Raw genomic sequence first — 18,518 nt, 5'->3', positions numbered from 1 at the left:
TTTTTTCTTGGGGTTGGAGTTTCAAGGAATATGAACATTAAGTAGCCTCTACGACCAATTGGAAACAGATCTAACATTTGACTTAAGCATCCTCCCTGGTACAAGGAAGCCATAAAAGAGTTGCATTAGTTTATCCAAGCCTTCATGTATCATGGACTTTTTTCTCATATTGTTTTGCATGTTAAGTATTTGTAGTTTTTAAAACAAGTTGTTCATATGCATAATAAAGAGACGGCTTTGCCAAAAATGTGAAATAGATGCTGTGTTTTTTTTTAGCAGAACTGTTTTAAAGAATGAGAACAAACAGACTTTAAAAGGTTAATGAACTGCATATAGAGCTTATTTTTCTGAAGGCTCACTACATTCTGCACACATGTCAGCTTGCCTTTTGGTATTTTGAAATCCAAACAGATCTAGTTATAGAAATAGCAGAAGATATTTGAGTAAATTCCAAACTGTTTAAATATTCATGAGTTTAAAATATACTCACAACCTGTACCTTAAAAACAAAAAAGTCTCATGAACCTAGGCATGTTTTGATTTCAACTAAAGTGGAAGAATAATTAGATAGCTGTGCAAGGCTAGATTAAAAAAAATACAACAAATAAGAAAAGACAAGAAAGTTTGAATGACAATTAGTGGGAATAGTTCTAAAGAATTTTTCTTCAAAACACTTCATTCTGTTCCACACACAATGTGTTCTTGCACGCTAATAAACATTTGGAACAACATTAAAATATCATTATAGAAAATTTTGTTATAGACAAAAATCATTGATCACCAATAAATAAGTGAAGTAAAATGCAATTTTTAAAAAATCATGTTACAAACAGTAGCAAAAATAACGGATAAGAAAATGGATGAATGAAACAAAATCTCAGCATCCTTCCCCATCATGAGAAGGTTAGAAATACTATCTATATGAAAGAGAGTTTGAGCGAATTTCGAAGGCTCTAAAATTGTCTTCTATCAGGCTTACTTTCAATATAAAGATTTTCAGCTATGAAAGGTGAAATCCTATTTTGAAATTGGAAAGGAAAGATTTGTGTCTCTGTTTCATGTTCATTTAAGGAATAATGACAATTTGTTGGCCAAGAGGGCCTTTGATCAGCTCTATTGGATGCACCAGTTGCACCCTTTGCTAGATTGGGAGGGTCTTCGGACAGTCACTCCTGCCCTAGTCATCTCAAGTATTGACTACGGCAGAGTATTCTACATGAGGCTACCTTTGAAAATCACCAGCTAGTCCAGAAAACAGCAGCATGGCTAGTGATGGGCATGCCTCAGTATAGCCTCTGTCAATGAACTGCACAGTGTTTGGTGCAATTCATAGAACTGATTATTACCTACTGTATATTGGGCCAGATTACTTGAGGAATCACCTATCACTCATGGTTTTGGTCCAGTTGGCCTGTGTTTGTATATTGTGCTCAGAGTCTCCCTTGTTTTGGGTTGGTACTGGCTTTTGTGTTTTTATGAAGTTCCCAGTTGAGTCAGACAGTGTCAAAAAGGCAAGGCAAGGCAAGGCAAGGCAAAGGTTAAGGAAAGGTTAAGGAGAGGAGATGGGAGGGGAAAGGGAAATGGAAGGAAAGGAGGGAGAAAGGGAGGGAGGGAGGGAGGCAGGCAGGCAATCTCGGACTACTTTAATGATGGCAGGCAAAAACCATGGAAAATTGTTTTGGGAAAAAGCTCTCCAATGAAGGTTCAATAGATGAACCATAATGTGCATGCAATGATTAAAAGCAGAGAAACTTCTATTATTATATTCTTAAAAAGGCCCAATCCTAAAATCTATAGAAATGTATTGCCCACCATCAGAGGCCTGGTGAATGCATATTATCTATCTATCTATCTATCTATCTATCTATCTATCTATCTATCTATCTATCTATCTATCTATCATCTATCTATCTATCTATCTATCTATCTATCATCTATCTATCTTCTATCTATCATCTATCTATTTTCTGTTAAATCTGAAGATATGATCTAATTTCTCTAGTTATGGCAGGCTGAATGCCATATATGGCTGCAAATCAAACAATAAAATTTCACTTCAGTTCCATTTAAACTAAGAATTAACATCTTGATACAGTATTTTTGCTTGCATGGGTTCAAACCTGCAGGACAGCAGTTAATGCTGAATCAGGCAAACCCAATTTCACTGGTGATAAAGCTGGCATCATAAAAAAGAAGCTAAAAAACATAAAAGAATCAGCACTTCAGAAACAGTTTTAGAATTTCTATTAAACTAGTCAAGGTCTGCACATACTGTAATTTGAAAGAATTGTGCAGCGCATTGGAGATTTCAAATAAATCTGTCGGGATTTTTTTAGCATTGTAAAGGCTTTATTTAACAACAATATAATTGTACAATATAAAACATATCATAAAGTATGAGAATGAAATTCCATTTCTGTTGCGCAACAGTGAACAGAAAATGAAAGTTGTGAAATATATTAAAATTAACTTCTTAAAATTATATGATATAAATAATAACTTCCTTAAATGTCTGCCTATCTAAATTCATAGTTGACAAGACATCAAAATCAATTTGAAATGCACTGATTTTGGTTCTGTAAGAGTTTGAATTTATAAATATTTCTGTATTCCTGCACAAAGTAACATGAGCTGGAAGACTGAAGAAATCTCATACAATGAGATGTCAGCCATATGGGAATAATGTTGAAATAATGTTGAGAGCGATACAGTAACTCAGGCTTAAGATAGCTGAAAAAATGTTTTGTTTTAATTTTATATTTCATCATCAAATTTCAATACTGTCTTCGTTTTTATGAATCTGAGCCTCTGTCTGCCTACTTTACAAAGTGATTATTGACAGATGCATTGTATAAAATTGACAATTTTCCTCCGTGTCTGTATAAGCACATAGTTTAAGCAATGGAAATCAAGGGTGGACATCTCTCTCTATAGAAGCCCTTGGTCCATTTTATTTTTTTCAGCCAAGCCCCTCAGATATTATCACTTTTATTGTTCTAGCATACAAGTGAAGGCAAGAAGAATACATGCACAAAGGTGAACTAGCCACATAGCTTAGCCAAATTGCAAATTCATAACTTAACTTTTAGAAAGATGTAACTGCTGCTTTACAGAATCACTCTTAATATCTCAAACTTATTTTCTAATCAGATGAAATAAATAGATTTGACAGCTTCTATTAAAAGGGAATCTCAATGCCTTTTATCTCCTGCCATTTGTGTTCACTAATACAACCACTCCACTTTAAATGGGTAATACCACCTTCACTTTCCTTGAAATATATAATGAAAGTTTGACCAAACAACAGGCAAGGTGTCTTCCTTCCTTCCTGCCCTCCATCCCTCCCTCCTTCCCTCCCTCTTCTTTTGTAAACAAATCTTGAATTTTCTTGTTCCATTAGCCAGAAACTCAAATATATAACTTATCAGCCTTAATTGGTGAATTCTCTCTCTCTCTCTCTCTCTCTCTCACACACACACACACACACACACACACACACACACACACACACACACACACACACACACACACACACACACACACCACACATAGGAAAGAGACAGAGAGAGAGAGAGAGACACAGAGAAACAGAGAGAGAGACAGACAGAGAGAGAATTTTTGTACATGTACTTCAGACCCAAATAAAAAACAAGACAAAGTTTCTAAAGCCTAGAGAATTGTAAAGGATCAGTTTATTTTGATTGAAAAAGACATAGAAGTTGATTTACCTGCAGTTGTCAATATTGTTTTTATCCACAGCATTAGGAAAGGTGTAAGGTCCCAGGTTATTGATTTCTGTAACTTCTATACAGCCAGTGAAATTGTAGATGGGTCCAGCTACCTAAAGAAAAGAAAAAGAACAGGACGTAGATATTTCTTGGGGTTATGATTTGAAGTCAATCCAATGCTGAAGCCAATATGTTCCATCGCCTAGGGAATTAGACCTGATACTTTATATAGCCTAAATTGCAATTACATTAGAACATCATTTTGTAAAAATAAAGATTTTGCTAATGATCCCAGAAAAGTTAAGCTTTCAGGATGACACATTAGTGCTCAGCATGTTTTATCTGTGGAAAACAAAATAATGATCATTGGGGGCTATATTTAGATACACATTCTTCCTTATGAAGGGCAGAATGGCAGCATTTATATTAATATAAATTACAAAGGTAGTAAATGCAATGTGTATAATTAATGGATTTCCAAGGGAGAGACATCAACTTTTAAATATTTTTAAATAATTTCTGTTGGAGAAATAGTTTAGGAAACAAAAGCCAAATTTCATCTGTTCAAGATAGCTTCTCACAGTTCTAGAGGCTACATTATATACTCTGTAATTTTGGGTCTCTGCCTAAAATGGCAGCCCTCCCCCCCAAAAGAACCCCAACCCACCTAGCTTTGCTTTTCCCCTTTCTTCGCTTTAGCTCAGTAACTCTACATTGCAAATTTTTCTATATGACAAACTCTCATTGAAATTCTACACTTAACATAGATCATGCCCCAATAATATTAAAGTAAGCAAAGTTCCATTAAAATCTGGCACCTTGCCAGAAGTACCAACTTCAAAGAGAAATATAATTTGAACTAGATGCTTAGTTTCAAAAACATGTTAGAATCTGTTTTCTCAGAACATCTTCCCATCTTGGTGTCCTCCAGCTACATCTGGAACTACAGTGGGAAACTCTCAAACTCGGAATTTTAGGACAGGTTGAGTTGGTCAATAGCTAAACTACCCTAGAAGACCAGGAATAAACATTGTAATACTGTAAAGAAATTACACAGAAAAAGCAACTAGTCAACTATGTGAAAATTCTGGGACAGTGGTGAAATCACATAGCCATACCAAATCTAAAAAGGGAAAGAGAATGATTTACCATGTAGCTTACTTTATCCTAAAGAAGGATTTTTATCCTAAAATTTAAATTTTTCTTGGAATTCTGTCACCCAGAAATGTCTAAAATACCAACACCCCTTTGAAGTGGGTTGGCTGAAAGAGAATGACTGGCCTAAAGTCACCTAGCTGGCTTTCATGGCTAAGGTGCACCTTGAATTCATGGTCTCCCACTTTAATAGGTTGGTGCCTTGATCACTCTCTTGGTGGAAATGTTGTGTATGATGAAATTTATTTTAAGGGAAAAAGTCTTGATGTTTTAGTTAATCTTGAAAAATAATGGAAAGTACAAGTCAAAGTGGTAATGTTATTAACTAATCTGCCATTATTGCAGTAAATAGTTTACTGTGATAATTTTACAAGCGAAGCATGAATAAATTCATGCTTTATCTTGGTCTTCTGTTCAATCCTGAATTCCATCAAAGCTGCTATTCACTTCCTGGAATGCACTGAGTTCCTGAGTCATTTGACAAAATCACCAATTAATTAATTCCTGTTGGGTATGCACAAAACTTAGTGCTTCTACAAAACCTCATTAACCCCATTAAATATTCAGATCAAAATTCTACACTTTGACAAGCTATTGACCACCCTATCATGTAATATATTTGACTTGAAAAAATTATGACAGTTATCACCTGTATTTTGCAACCATTGGGTTATTAACCTTTTTACTTGGTATATTTCAACTTAAATCGAATGATTGCTTTAAAATGTTTAATGCGGTAATTCTAAAATGCATATTATTTTCTCTGCAATTATATATATATATATATATATATATATATATATATATATATATATATTATATATATATGTTTTCTGAGGTTCGCGGGTATTTATATGTAGATCTTTGGTTGTTCGGGTTTTCTCCGCGTAGATTTGAAGTATCTAGGCAACGTTTGATGAAGTCTCATTCATCATCTTCAGGCTTCTGTCTCCAGCTCTGTGCTTCTCAGAGTGCCCTGAGAAGCACAGAGCTGGAGACAGAAGCCTGAAGATGATGAATGAGACTTCATCAAACTGCTCTAGATACTTCAAATCTTACGCGAGAAAACCCAACAACCAAAGATCTACATAATATATATATATATATATATATATATATATATATATATATATATATATATAATCCTCCTCCTCCTCCTCCTCCTCCTCCTCCTCCTCCTCCTCCTCCTCCTCCTCCTCCTCCTCCTCCTCCTCCTCCTCCTCCTCCTCCTCTTCTTCTTCTTCTTCTTCTTCTTCTTCTTCTTCTTCTTCTTCTTCTTCTTCTTCTTCTTCTTCTTCTTCTTCTTCTTCTTCTTCTTCTTCGTCTCCTCCTCCCGTCCTCCTCCCCCCTCCTCGTCCTCCTCCCCCCACAGGTACAGTGTCCACTTTTCGGATAAATATAAAATAAATAAACCCTGGCCTGAAAAATTTCCAATCACACCAGTTATGTCAGCTCATGAGGGCAAAAAGAGCTGAAACAAACTCAAGAGGAGAATAGAGTGTGAATGAGAACGAAGATGATCAGACTTATTGAGAGATGAACAGCTGCTGCCAATGATGTCATTGCTGATGTCAGACAATGACACAGTTAGAAGTATGTTGGACAGAAATATTATTATTATATTTAGATTATTAACCTGTGGATGATTAGGGCATCCTATTTTCTTGGGACTTAACCTAGTCTGAAATTTGTTGTCAGCTGTAATTACAACTTATAGTTGCATATCCAGAAGGAAGTCTTGCCAAGTTCAGTAAGATATACCCTAGAGCAGGTGAGTCAAACTCGTTTTCATTGAGGGCTGCATCAGGGTCTGTTTGACCTTGGGGGCTGTAGTGGCTATGGCCCTGGCGGGCATGGCCAGCTCGACGTCACTCATGTTGGGGGCTCCTGTGGTGGACCGAGCTCTCTGCCAGAGAAAACGGGCTCCCAAGCTCTCTGTGATGGCCTCCTGCAATGCTCTGCTAGTGAAAATGCGGCCCTCCCAAGCTCCCTTTTCACTGGTAGAAGCACTGTAGGCCAGTCCTTCACTGTTTCCAGGGCAGCCCTTGAGCCAGATCTAAGCACCCCATGGGCCAGATCTGGCCCCTGGGCCTTGAGTTTGACACCCATGCTCTAAAGTGAACAAGCAGAAATCTACTTGTCCTTTAGGAGAACTTTGCAATCTATTTTTGTCATATTATTCAAATTTATCAATTATCTATTTTATTATCTACATATTTAATATTTAGGTAGAGACAAACCCACCAATAAAATTCGGTATGAAATTACCAGATACAGAGGATAGATAGACAGAGAGAAAGGTTATAACCAGAGAATAGGATTTAACCATTATGAACTTACATAATGTGTAATGCAATATAATCAGCATAATAACTACCTTCCTTCTTATCCTTTTAATTCATTTGGTTTTGTTGTAAGTGTTTATTCAATTTTTGTTAAAAGATCTGTGAGGCTGGGAAAAGAAGAAAGAAAACACTTGGTTTTGTATATGAAAGGGGATTGGATTAATTCTGCAGTATGTGTCACAGAATTAATTCAATCTCCTAATATATACAATATTATGTCTGTTTTTTGTTTTCTTATTATGCCTGTCTATCTATCTATGTATCTCATCTGTCTTCTATCTTCTAATCTATCTATCTATCTATCTATCTATCTATCTATCTATCTATCTATCTATCTATCTATCTATCTATCTATCTGGAATATTACCCAAGATATGTTTCAACAGATCAAAATATTATCCAGATTATGTTTATTTCTCCTATCCATATAAATGAAAATAGATGGTGTTTTGATATTTACATCTCACTATTACTTGACTTCCCTTATCCCCAAACAACATTATAGAAAATATATTTGAAAGCTGTATAGTGTCCACCACTTAATAATTTGCAAACTAAAATCCAGATCACTGTCTCTTTTCTAATACATGCCATTTATGCCTGCAAACCATCACAAGCAACCAGAGTCAGTTCAGTGAGCCAGTTTGGTGTAGGGGTTAAGTAACCTAGAAACCAGGAGACTATGAAATATATTCCCACTTAGGCATGAAAACCGACTGAGTGCTTTGGACCAGTCATTATCTCTCAGCCCAACTCATCTCACAGTGGTGTTGTTGTGAGCAAAATGGAAGGAGTCTTGGTATGTTCACTGCCTTGAGTTACTTACTTTACAAAGTAATAAAAGTGGGATAAAAAAAAAATCTAATAAAGCAAAATAAATCTTCTAACAGGGTCTCCAATCTCACTTTAATCCATACTGAGAAGTAAAGAACACCATGTGGCAATAGCAGGGACAGCTGAAATCATGCTTTACACCCAATGCACCAAAGGGGAAGACGAAGGATTGAGAGCTAAAAGCCATTATTCTAATTCCCAAGAGGTGCAGGCAACTCAACTGTTGTTTTGCAAGAAATGTTTGCAAGGTACTACTCTGTCTGGATCAGATCAACATGATTTTGAATGTTTTGTACTAACTGAAGGGCTTCACCTCCTGTTCTCATGTGATGAGAAATGTGATCTCGACATGGAGCTTGTAAGGAATTATTTATTGATTTCTGAGGCAATACTTCCCATGACAATTGTTGGTACCACATAATATTTTGAGCAGTTAATCTCTGCTGCTGTATAGATCTTCTAAGCATCTTTGTTTTAATACCACACAGCCACTAATATCTCAAGCCAAATTTTGATTATTGGTAAAGCAAAAGAGTCCTTCCTGATAAAAAATAATAATAAGCAAAGGTCAAAAGGATAATTATTATAGCACTTATATCAGCTGCAGTCTTTGCTGCATTTCTAATGTCACATCGATGTGGGTTAAAATCATCACCATAGCAACCTAAAATCTATACTGCACTCTGAGCAGCAAATTAACAATGTAGTTTGGGAATATATTTTTTTTAAAAAAGAGGGGGGGAGTGAGAGGAGGTGGAAGAAATTTGCATTTTCTTGAAAATGGTACTCTTAGTGAATATTTTATGGTGTGAGTTGATTGTCAGAAGAGAGAAATCCGCATATTGTATCCCTGGTCACTTCCTCTGGATTTGTGATCAGCATATTTCCAATACAATGTTCTTCCTCTCAGACATAAATAAAATAATTATGAGACTTGCTGTCTTGCCTTGAGTGTGACTGCTTCACAAGCATCCCTATGAAACTACCCACCCCTTTGGCAATGGTGAAGCCAGGCTAAATGAAAGGTAGAAGAACTATCTATTTACAAAGCTGCTTATGCAAAAACCCATTTAAGGGAAGGCATTGACTTTTAAATATTTGTCACAGAAGGGACACATGAGTGTGATATTAGTCAGGAAAAACAACAGATGCATCTGCTAAAAGATTCATCTGAAAACATGAGTGTTTTCTCATGTAGGTTTGCTTGGAGTTACACATGTTTAATACATTGAATTCAATTTAGCAATGCAGCAACCAATAAAACATTTTTTTTCAGAACATAAATAAGACAGGTGTAGGAATCCTCCCCCCCACCCCGCCAAGAATGACATATTTTGGGAAGTATTAAAAAAAGCAGAATATTATATTTCCCTAAAAGGACAAATGGAGAAGCATGTTTTTAGAGGCAGAAAGCAGCCCCCAATCTTTTTTAATAGCCCATAGCTGATGCCAGCACTTAGGGAAATAAAGAGCTTATTGAAAGAGGAAGCCAACTATCTACTGTTAGATGGCTCTATTCATAAGCAAAGCAAGTACTGCAGGCAAAAATCCATTCAAGACAAAATATTTCATGACTCTTCTCATCAAAGTTTGACAGGTAACAAAAGCAGAGTGATAGGATTAGAAACAGTTCCTCACCCAAGATGCAACACAGGACGAAAGCCATTAGCCACAATAGGAATTGCCCAACACCCTTTCAGAACACAAGGCCCTTATTGCATAAGTCGAGAACAGTTCAAACTTCAAAGTCACAGAAACCTATAAAGATCCACCCACATTCAACCATTTGTTCAGCTGACTCAGAACCACAATCTCTAAATCAGAAGCACTCTAGATCAGGAATGCTTAGGCCCCTAAGGGTTCCTGGAGAACTTGGTGGAATTTCATGAGAACTTGGTGGAGTTTCATGAGAGCCTAAGCCACCTCCATTCCTGCCCCATCTCAAAAGTTCACTTGAATGCAGCCAATTTTCTACCACTAAGATTTTGCTTCTTGATCGGGGATTCCAGATTCTTTAAAAAAAATCAGTTAGCTTCCAAAGCTTCAAAAAGTTTGAAAACCTTTTAGATTAGAAGATACTGTAGGGAGTGGCACAACTTGGCGGCTGAATAAAAAGAGAAATCAGCCTGGAATCCCACATAGCCATAAGTGAACTAAGTCTAATCTGGGCCTGATCTTTTATTTTATTTTTATTTGATTTGATTTGATTTGTCAATCACTTACAAGATAATAGAGATAAGAATAAACATAAGTATGAATATAGGAAATAGGTACAAATAATTGGGGACAATAGGACAGGGACGGTAGGCACGATTGTGCATTTATGCATGCCTGACAGAAACTATATATCAACAGGACAGGACCCATTATTATTTACCAAATATCCTAGTTGGAAAGTGTAGGTACGTATGTTTGTATATATGTGCGTGGGTAAGAATGATATATAAACCAAAATTTAATTAAAATTAGGAGTTTTGTGGAGGGATATTAATAGTAGAAAAAGAAGAGAAAAATAAAAAGGGAAAAAAATCCTTCCCCCTTTTTTTAAACCTTCGCTAAAAGAATCCAGCAACCTTTAGAATTTGTTTCAGATCTGTCATGAATGGTACTTCCTCCATCTCTTTACCAATTCTGTTCTTGTCTCCTCTTGCCTTCAATATTTCAAAGCTTGTTTACATAAGCACATACCTCACTTTATAACTTAGCCCTTATTGACTTAGAGCATTATTATTTGATTTCTACATTTTCTGACCTAAAATAAAGAAAAATTAAAAAAAACTGTGTGTTTGTGTGTGTACATGCGCATGCTATGATGAATTAAGCAATTTGCAATTAAACTATTTTAGGATGAAAAAAAAATCCCACATCTTAAACCTTATCTTAAAATTCCCATAATATAAAATGAACAACCAGACACCTACCGAACACAAAATATACTGGTGATGTCAGTAAATAAAAGATCTCAGCTAGGCCCTATTTTACAGTTTTCATTTAGCTGGTTTTATTATTTTCATTAGAGTTCTTTCTTCTTCCTAGATTCTTTCCATAGAAAATGGAATTTTGGGAATTACTCTGTTATAATACACATTTCCAGGACTGCTAATTTCCCTCCATTTGGAAATCTATATTATATGCATTGTTTGTTATATTTTTAATTGTTAATTGAAATTATTTGTTTATATTTATTTAATATCACTTTTCATAGTTGTTGTTTTCACTGTCAGGTTGCAAACTTTATATATGATTGCTTTTTCTTTCTAATTAACAAAGCTGTCTTCTCCTTCAAAAGAGGGGCTTTTGCCATCTAATATTATGAAAGGTTTTCAAATACAGAAACAGACATACAAAAAAATTAACCCACTGATTAATTGTTCTCACTGTCAGGATATTTCTCTTCAGTTCTAAGCTGCTTCTTTCCTTGATTAGTTTCCAACCATTACTTCTTGTCTTGCTCTCAGGTGCTTTAGAGAATAGCTTGACTCCTTCTTCTTTGTGGCAGCCCCTGAGATATTGGAACAGTGCTATCATATCACCTCAGTCCTTTTTTTGTTAGATTGGACATACCCAATTCCTGCAACCGTTCTTCATTTGTTTTAGCCTCCAGTCCCCTAATAATCTTTGTTGCTGTTCTCTGCACTCTTTCTAGAGTCTGAACATCTTTTTGTATCATCGAGTCCACAGCTGGATGCAATATTCCAAGTGTGGTCTGACCAAGGAGGTGTGCAATATGAAGTGAGTTCTGGTACTGTGATTTTTTTTTTGCATGTTCATACTATACATGATCTAATTACAGGATAAAAAAATCAGATACTGTACTCAGCCCCTAATAACTACAACTTTGGGGTCATCAGGGATGATAATTTAAGAATACCACTAGAAACGCTTAGTCATAATTACAGTAACCCTCGATTTATGATTACAATTGAGCCCAAAATTTCCATTGCTAAGCAAGACAATTGATAAGTGAATTTTGCCCCATTTTGCAACCTCTCTTGCCATGGTTGTTAAGTGAATCACTGAAATTGTTAAGCTAGTAACACATTTGTTAAGTGAATCTGGCTTCCCCATTGACCTAGCTTCTCAGAAGGTCACAAACCTGTAATCACATGACCCCAGGACACAACAATCATCCTAAATATAAAAAAGTTGCCAAGCATCTGAATTTTGATCATGTGACCACAGGGATGCTGAAATGGTCATAAGTGTGGAAAACGGTCATAAATTATTTTTTCGGTGATGTAACTTTGAATGGTCACTAAACAAAGTATTGTAAGTATTTTAAGTATTACATCACATCAAGTTCTGATTAAATTCTCACTGGTGTTGAGAGCTTTTACATGAGAAGGTCATTATACATGGGCTACCAAAACCCAGACAATTATAAAATAGCTTCCCAAAGGTGCTTTTTCAAAAAGGCACCTGGACACTGTTTTTGCCCTGGTTGACTGAAAATCCCCACAGCGAATAGATGGCTTCATTTTTGTTACCTTTGCTGCCATTTAAGGATGGCTACCTTTTTGCAGCCTGTCTACAGAAGACATCTTCAAATGCTTGAACAGTGGCAAGGAAAAGTGAGTGAAGAAGTTGCTTCCCGGACCACACTAGCCTTCTGCTGCAGTTGCTGAGAAAATGAAATAATTTCCTGGTTTGGGTAAATGGGTTTGGCATCTGAGTTCTCTTCTTCCTAATTTGATCACTTAGCTAGAGCCCCTGTTGTTGCAAATGATTTTTGACCAAACCCCACCCACCCCCCAAAAAGAAATTATAACAGGAGCTCTAGCTAGGTGACAAGGTAGATCACACTACAGATAATTAATCAGGTAGGTCAATCATATCTTTCTTTCCTATCTGTAGGCATCCAAAGATCATGTCAACCCACTGGAAGTTATTCAAAATAATAGATAATGACTTTTCCAGAGGGATGAAATATACATACATCTTGCTCCAGAGTCATCTTTGTATTTCATGCACAGCAATACAGTAAGTCTGAAAACATCCAGACTGTATATGTGAATAATTAACTTACAGACTCTTGCTGTGAGAAGATTTATCCTGATGACTTTGGAAATAAGAAGTAAATTCTCCTTCTTGAAAATGCAATTTAAGATCCTTTTCAAGGTCATGTAAAGCCAATTTGTTACTTCTTAATGTGTATCTCAGAAACACATTTACATAATTAATAAATGAAGCATATGAAAGAATAACTGGCATATGTAGGAGGCAATCTTGGAGACAATGTCTGAATTACTAATTGTCACCACTAAACAAGGTGACAATTATTCCACATCCGTGTAGTTTATAAAGTTCTTGAGCTATGCAAATGGTTGTATTTTTAACTTGCCCTTCAAATTTAATCTTGAAAAAAAAAACAAAACATCTGGGGAATATATTTAGAGACAGGTACAATATTTTTAGTTTTGAAAATATTGTAGCACAAACCAGGTTTGGTTCCTCAGAATCTCCCTTAATCCAACTCATCTTGCTACAAGCAGCACAAAAAGCAAGTTGCTAGGAAAGGAAAATATGAATCTCTAAAGGGCCCCAGGAGAAACTGATAAGAGCTGCAGTTGAGATACATAAGGGACAAGAATGTCAACTAAGGGATAAAATAGTTCCATGGAACTGCCGGTCTTCATAGAATAAGTCCAGATCTGGATCAGTAGATGATAGCAAAGTGTCTGAGTTTTCTGTATCCCTTTGCTGCCATCTTCTAGTCATCTTAATTTTTGAAGTCCAGATATAGTCAATCTATTGGGTTTACAGGTACACAGGTATTGGGTTTATAGGTATAGGAAACACAGAAGTTTCAATATGACATATCGGCTGAATGGGATTGAAGAAATAAATATTACTTTTCAGGAACAGGTTGTCACAGCTGTGCTCATGAAGGAAGACTACTTTCTTGGAGGCCTCCCCCAGGATTTCTAAGCAAGATACTAATAACTTTGCAACTGGTGTTTGAGAAATTTTTCATCGGCCTGAAGATAGGGCATTTTCCTCCCCTCTTTGAGTTGAGTTCATAATAGTGCTAGTGGATTAATCAGCTTCCTCTTATTTTATTCCCTATCATTAAATTTCACCCAAAACATAGGCTGTGGAGTTTTTATCTTGCTTCTTTGTTCAGGGCTGACTTACACATCTTTGATTTCTTATGGACAAGGGTTCCCAGCTTCTCTAGAGACTAATAATTCCTGACTGTTGCTGAATTTCCTGCATTATTTTTTTTTAGCTTTTATTGAAGGAAGACCAAGACTGAAATGAATCTACAATATAAATGTGTCCTATATTTTTCTTTAATGAAAAAGAAGCCATAAAATGCTGTGCAACTGTGTGTGATGTTTGCAAGAATGCCATTGTTGTTCTTCTATATGAAAGGAAGGATGGAAAAAACTAAATGAAGGAATTATAGAGGGAACAATTTAACTGGGTTTAGGAAATTGGTTGGCATAATTCTTAATGAAAGGGTACAAGAAAAGACAATGGAAAACATTGAGGAAGTATTATGAAGATATCTGGCAGGCAGAGGGTTTGCAACCAGATTTTTATACTTCAGCAGTCCCTAAGAAAATTGCAAAAAAGTTTATTGCTTATTTATTGATTTAGAGAAAGCATATGATAAACCAATTAGGCTAAAAGTATAGAATATTTTGCAGAAATATGGTGTCGAAGGTTGACTGGTAATGTGATTTAAGCAAATGGAACTATGTGTGGAAATTAATGGAACGCCTAGGAAATCATCTAACATTAAGTAGGGATTAAGACAAGGTTGGATGATTTCCCCTTGATTTTTAAACATATTTTTGCATCAAGATGTAAGAAATGCTTATGCTGATATTAGAGTTCTATTGGTTGGAGAATCAAATATATGTGAAATTCTGTGTGCAGACGATGCTACATTGCTGGTAAAGAATCCAAATAATGTTTGAGAGCATGTTTCAGCAAAGACTATGAATTTGAAAATGAATATATCAAAGGCAGTTGTATTTGACATGGACAATGGAATGAAGAACTGTAACTTGTACACAAATGGTGAAAAACTAGTGCAGGTAGAAGAAAATAATGTATCACAAGAGACAATTAATTAAAGATACGGAAAGCCATGGATAAATGCTAAATCTTTCTGGTTCTAGTAGAAAGGATTTGTGTAGAAAGTGCTCTGCTACAAGAAATGAACATTTGTCAAAAGAAGTGAACCTGTCTGTGTGGAAGAATGTGTTTTGTACACTCTTTGTTATTTGGAAGTGAGAGTTATATGAGAAACGTGAAGTAAGATGAATGCATTCTGAAGGATAATACAATAAGAAATCCAGTCAAGAACTAATGGGTGATAAATAAATGTGGCTTGACAGCAAAAGTATGTTACCAATATGAAAGAAAGATATTGAGTCGTACAAATGCATGAGGATCACTTTGCCAGACAGCTATAAAAGAGAAGGGGAATCAGAGGAACTCACAGTTGTATGGAGTTACTGAAGTCCACAAAAGACAGAGGTGAGAAGTTGAAAGAACAAATGTATGAAACAGTGCATGTGAAAAGCAAGGAGGGTTTGCAAGCACAGAAAGGAATAGTGTGATAAAAGTGAAAAGTATGATATAAACTAGATACAGCTACATTTTCTTACATAATGTCTTTGTGCCTTATTCCTTTTTTATGCTGAGCAAAACAGTGCTTACCCTGAAAAGGAAAAATATAATGGGCAGGTCAGTATGTATGAGCAGCAAAAAAAATCCTAACCTATTCAAAAATATTAAAATTACAGAAAGACATGTTCCATTCAAATGCTAGAAAAAAACCTATAATAGTAAGTGCAGTTCAACAATTATTCATAAGGAAGGAGAATTACTTGACCGAAGGGATCAAGTAGAAATGTAAATCCATTTGTTGACGAGGGGGGTTAATTTGTATTTCTGCATTGAAAAGAGGTTTGGAATTGATATCCTTAAATGCCCCCCCAAAGTCCTCTTTGTGTTCTATTTTAGTGGGTGATGCTTTCCTTTCCATCCAAATGCTGATCTTCCAAATTAGGTGCAAGAGACATAGCTTCATGGGTACAAGGCAAGTTCGCAATATACCCCAAATCACCACATTGGCTTTAGGATTTGGGGTGTATGATAAGATGGCATGGTGGCATAGCTGGGCAGCCAACTCTTAACTATTGCTTTCTAGGTAGCGTACCAAACATTGGGCAGTTTCACACATTACTGTTTACAATAAATGAGAAGATGCTAAATTCTGAACAACCAAAACAGTCATGGCTCCGAAGTCTATTATATGAGAGAAGAAAAGTTAAGAAAAATGTATGGCATGCATGGGACCAGTAGTTAAGCAAAATGTATGGCATGGGGCCAAGCTACCTATGCAACTGTCTTCATCCCATTACATCAGACCAATCAGGCAGGGAAGACATGTTGCAAACCCCATCAGTTCAAGAATTTTGATTGGTGGGGTCCAGCAGGAGAGCTTTCTGTGCTGTTACCCTTCCCCTCCTCTGAAGGTGAGTCGGGCCCCCATTCTTCTGTCCCTCCAGAAAGGAGTCAAAAATGGCTCTACGGCCTTCCATGGGAAGCCAAGAGGGGCATGCAGCCATGGGGCTGGTTAATACCTCGAAAGCGCTTCTTCACCTTTTAACTACTTTTAATAGTGCTTAATTATCCTTACCCCTTCTGAAATTTTCAACTTTTCTACCTATTTGTTCTTATATTTTAACATTGTTCTTACGTTGCTCAGAGTACCTCTCTGAGAGAGATGGATGGTTTAAAGAAGTGAAAAACAAATAAATAAGAAATAAATACAAGTAAAAGGAGAATGTGCTTTCTTCTTTAATATAAATACCCCAGAAGCTGAAATCTTTAATAAATTGTCTTGGTGCTACAATCAACATCAGACATTATATATTCTCATATTCTCTCTCTCTCTCTCTCTCTCTCTCTCTCTCTCTCTCACACACACACACACACACACACACACACACACACATCAGGGGTAACAACTACTTTGCAGGGCTATCCTATATTGAGCCTGCCTCCCCTTCTGAGAATGAACACTTCTTTTCTCTGCATTGACTGAATCCCAAACTCTACACACTGAATGATTTGTGAGCTACAGCAAGTTGGTGATGCTAATCCAGCCTGATCCTGCTTTATAGAATTCACTTCACTTCACCTCCCTACTTCCCTACATATATAAAAATGGAATCTCTTGACAAAAAAAAAGGTATTTCCATTTAAGGAAAAGAAACCCTTCATTTAATTCCTCTCCGCACCACACACACACACACACAAAATCAATTGGTCTGCTATCTCATCCAAACACCCCCAGAGCCTGTGCATTTGTAAAAGTATGAAGCAATTAAAATCCTGTTAAGTAAAATACTGCAAAGAAGGTTTTGTTCTAGAAAGATTACACATGGGCACTGGCAATCAGAATGATTTCTGGTCAGCAAGGCACTCCAGCTCCCCAGGTTTGAAAGCCACAAGCAGCTTGACTTTCTCCTTATTTAAAGCTAGAGTTAGAAGAATTGTTTCCAAAAGCACTCACTAGATGTCTCTATATAAGTTAAATATAATTGCTACAGAGAATACCCTGCCGCTTCTCCCATTAACAAGAAACCTGTGACAGGCATGACTTGTTCTGAAAAAAGCTCTCTTGCTTGTAGCCGGTAACTCCATTTAAAGTTAAAAAGGTGGCTTTTATTTTAAATATTTTCATTGATTCTGACCAGGATCCTGTTTGGAGGATGCTAAATCTTCAGTATTGTTTGAGATCCCAGAGATTGCTGTGACACTAAAAAAAACAGAACAGTCGGAGCTTTCTATTTATTCGATCAGCTGGTTTGCAGCAAACGGAATGAAGGTTATATTTATTCCCATCCAATAGAGTACACATTTTATCATGATCTTTATGAAGATCATTTGCAATGTCAAAATTCATTTTCTTTTTCGAAAAAAGTGCAATGCCTCATCAGTTTTGCAAGACACTGCGGTTAATTGGATTTGTTCATTGTCCCCTCGTGAACCATCACTTATTCTTTAATAGTGCCCATTAGCTATCAGTTATCTGTTACATTATTTGGTAACTTTATAGCTTTTTATGAAGGAGAAGAAGAAGGGAAAGGGGGAAAAAAACAGCAATATTTACAATTCCCTCCAGCTTTTGTTAGATTTCATGTAATTTGTAACAGAGGTGTCACCATCAAACCGAGCCCCCAAATGCAGAAACACAATTCAAATATGTTGTTTAAAAAACATGTACTTCTATTGGCATAGTGGCTGAAATTAATTTGTGAGAAACGGGAGATTAGTTTCTTTCTGATTCAGTCTTGAAACACAAATCTAAAATGAAGTTGTGCTAAGCTGTGGGATTTTTTTTATTTATCTAGTGATGTTTGGTAACGGCCAAATAGGGTTATATTCTTTGGAAGTTCCGTCCAAACAATTCTATATAATACATGGCCAC

General features: G+C 36.2%; 1 protein-coding gene across 1 annotated transcript in view; it reads right to left on the bottom strand.

Annotated features, from left to right (window-relative positions):
* Positions 1-2,114: 2,114 nt before the first annotated feature.
* LOC148127790 (protein eyes shut homolog) overlaps positions 2,115-18,518 on the bottom strand; it is a 188,174-nt gene continuing 171,770 nt past the window's right edge. The window contains exons 9-10 of the mRNA XM_087921048.1: positions 3,729-3,841; positions 2,115-2,196 (exon numbers count right to left, since the gene is read on the bottom strand). Coding sequence (XP_087777174.1) covers positions 2,115-2,196; positions 3,729-3,841 — 195 coding nt within the window. The remainder of the gene's footprint in view (positions 2,197-3,728; positions 3,842-18,518) is intronic.

This window comes from Pseudonaja textilis, chromosome 1 (genome assembly GCF_049901715.1).
Source record: "Pseudonaja textilis isolate UNSWEBS1 chromosome 1, rPseTex1.2, whole genome shotgun sequence".
Lineage (NCBI taxonomy): Eukaryota > Metazoa > Chordata > Lepidosauria > Squamata > Elapidae > Pseudonaja > Pseudonaja textilis.
Note: the sequence above shows the minus strand (reverse complement) of the source record. Positions and strands in the feature narration are given on the sequence as shown.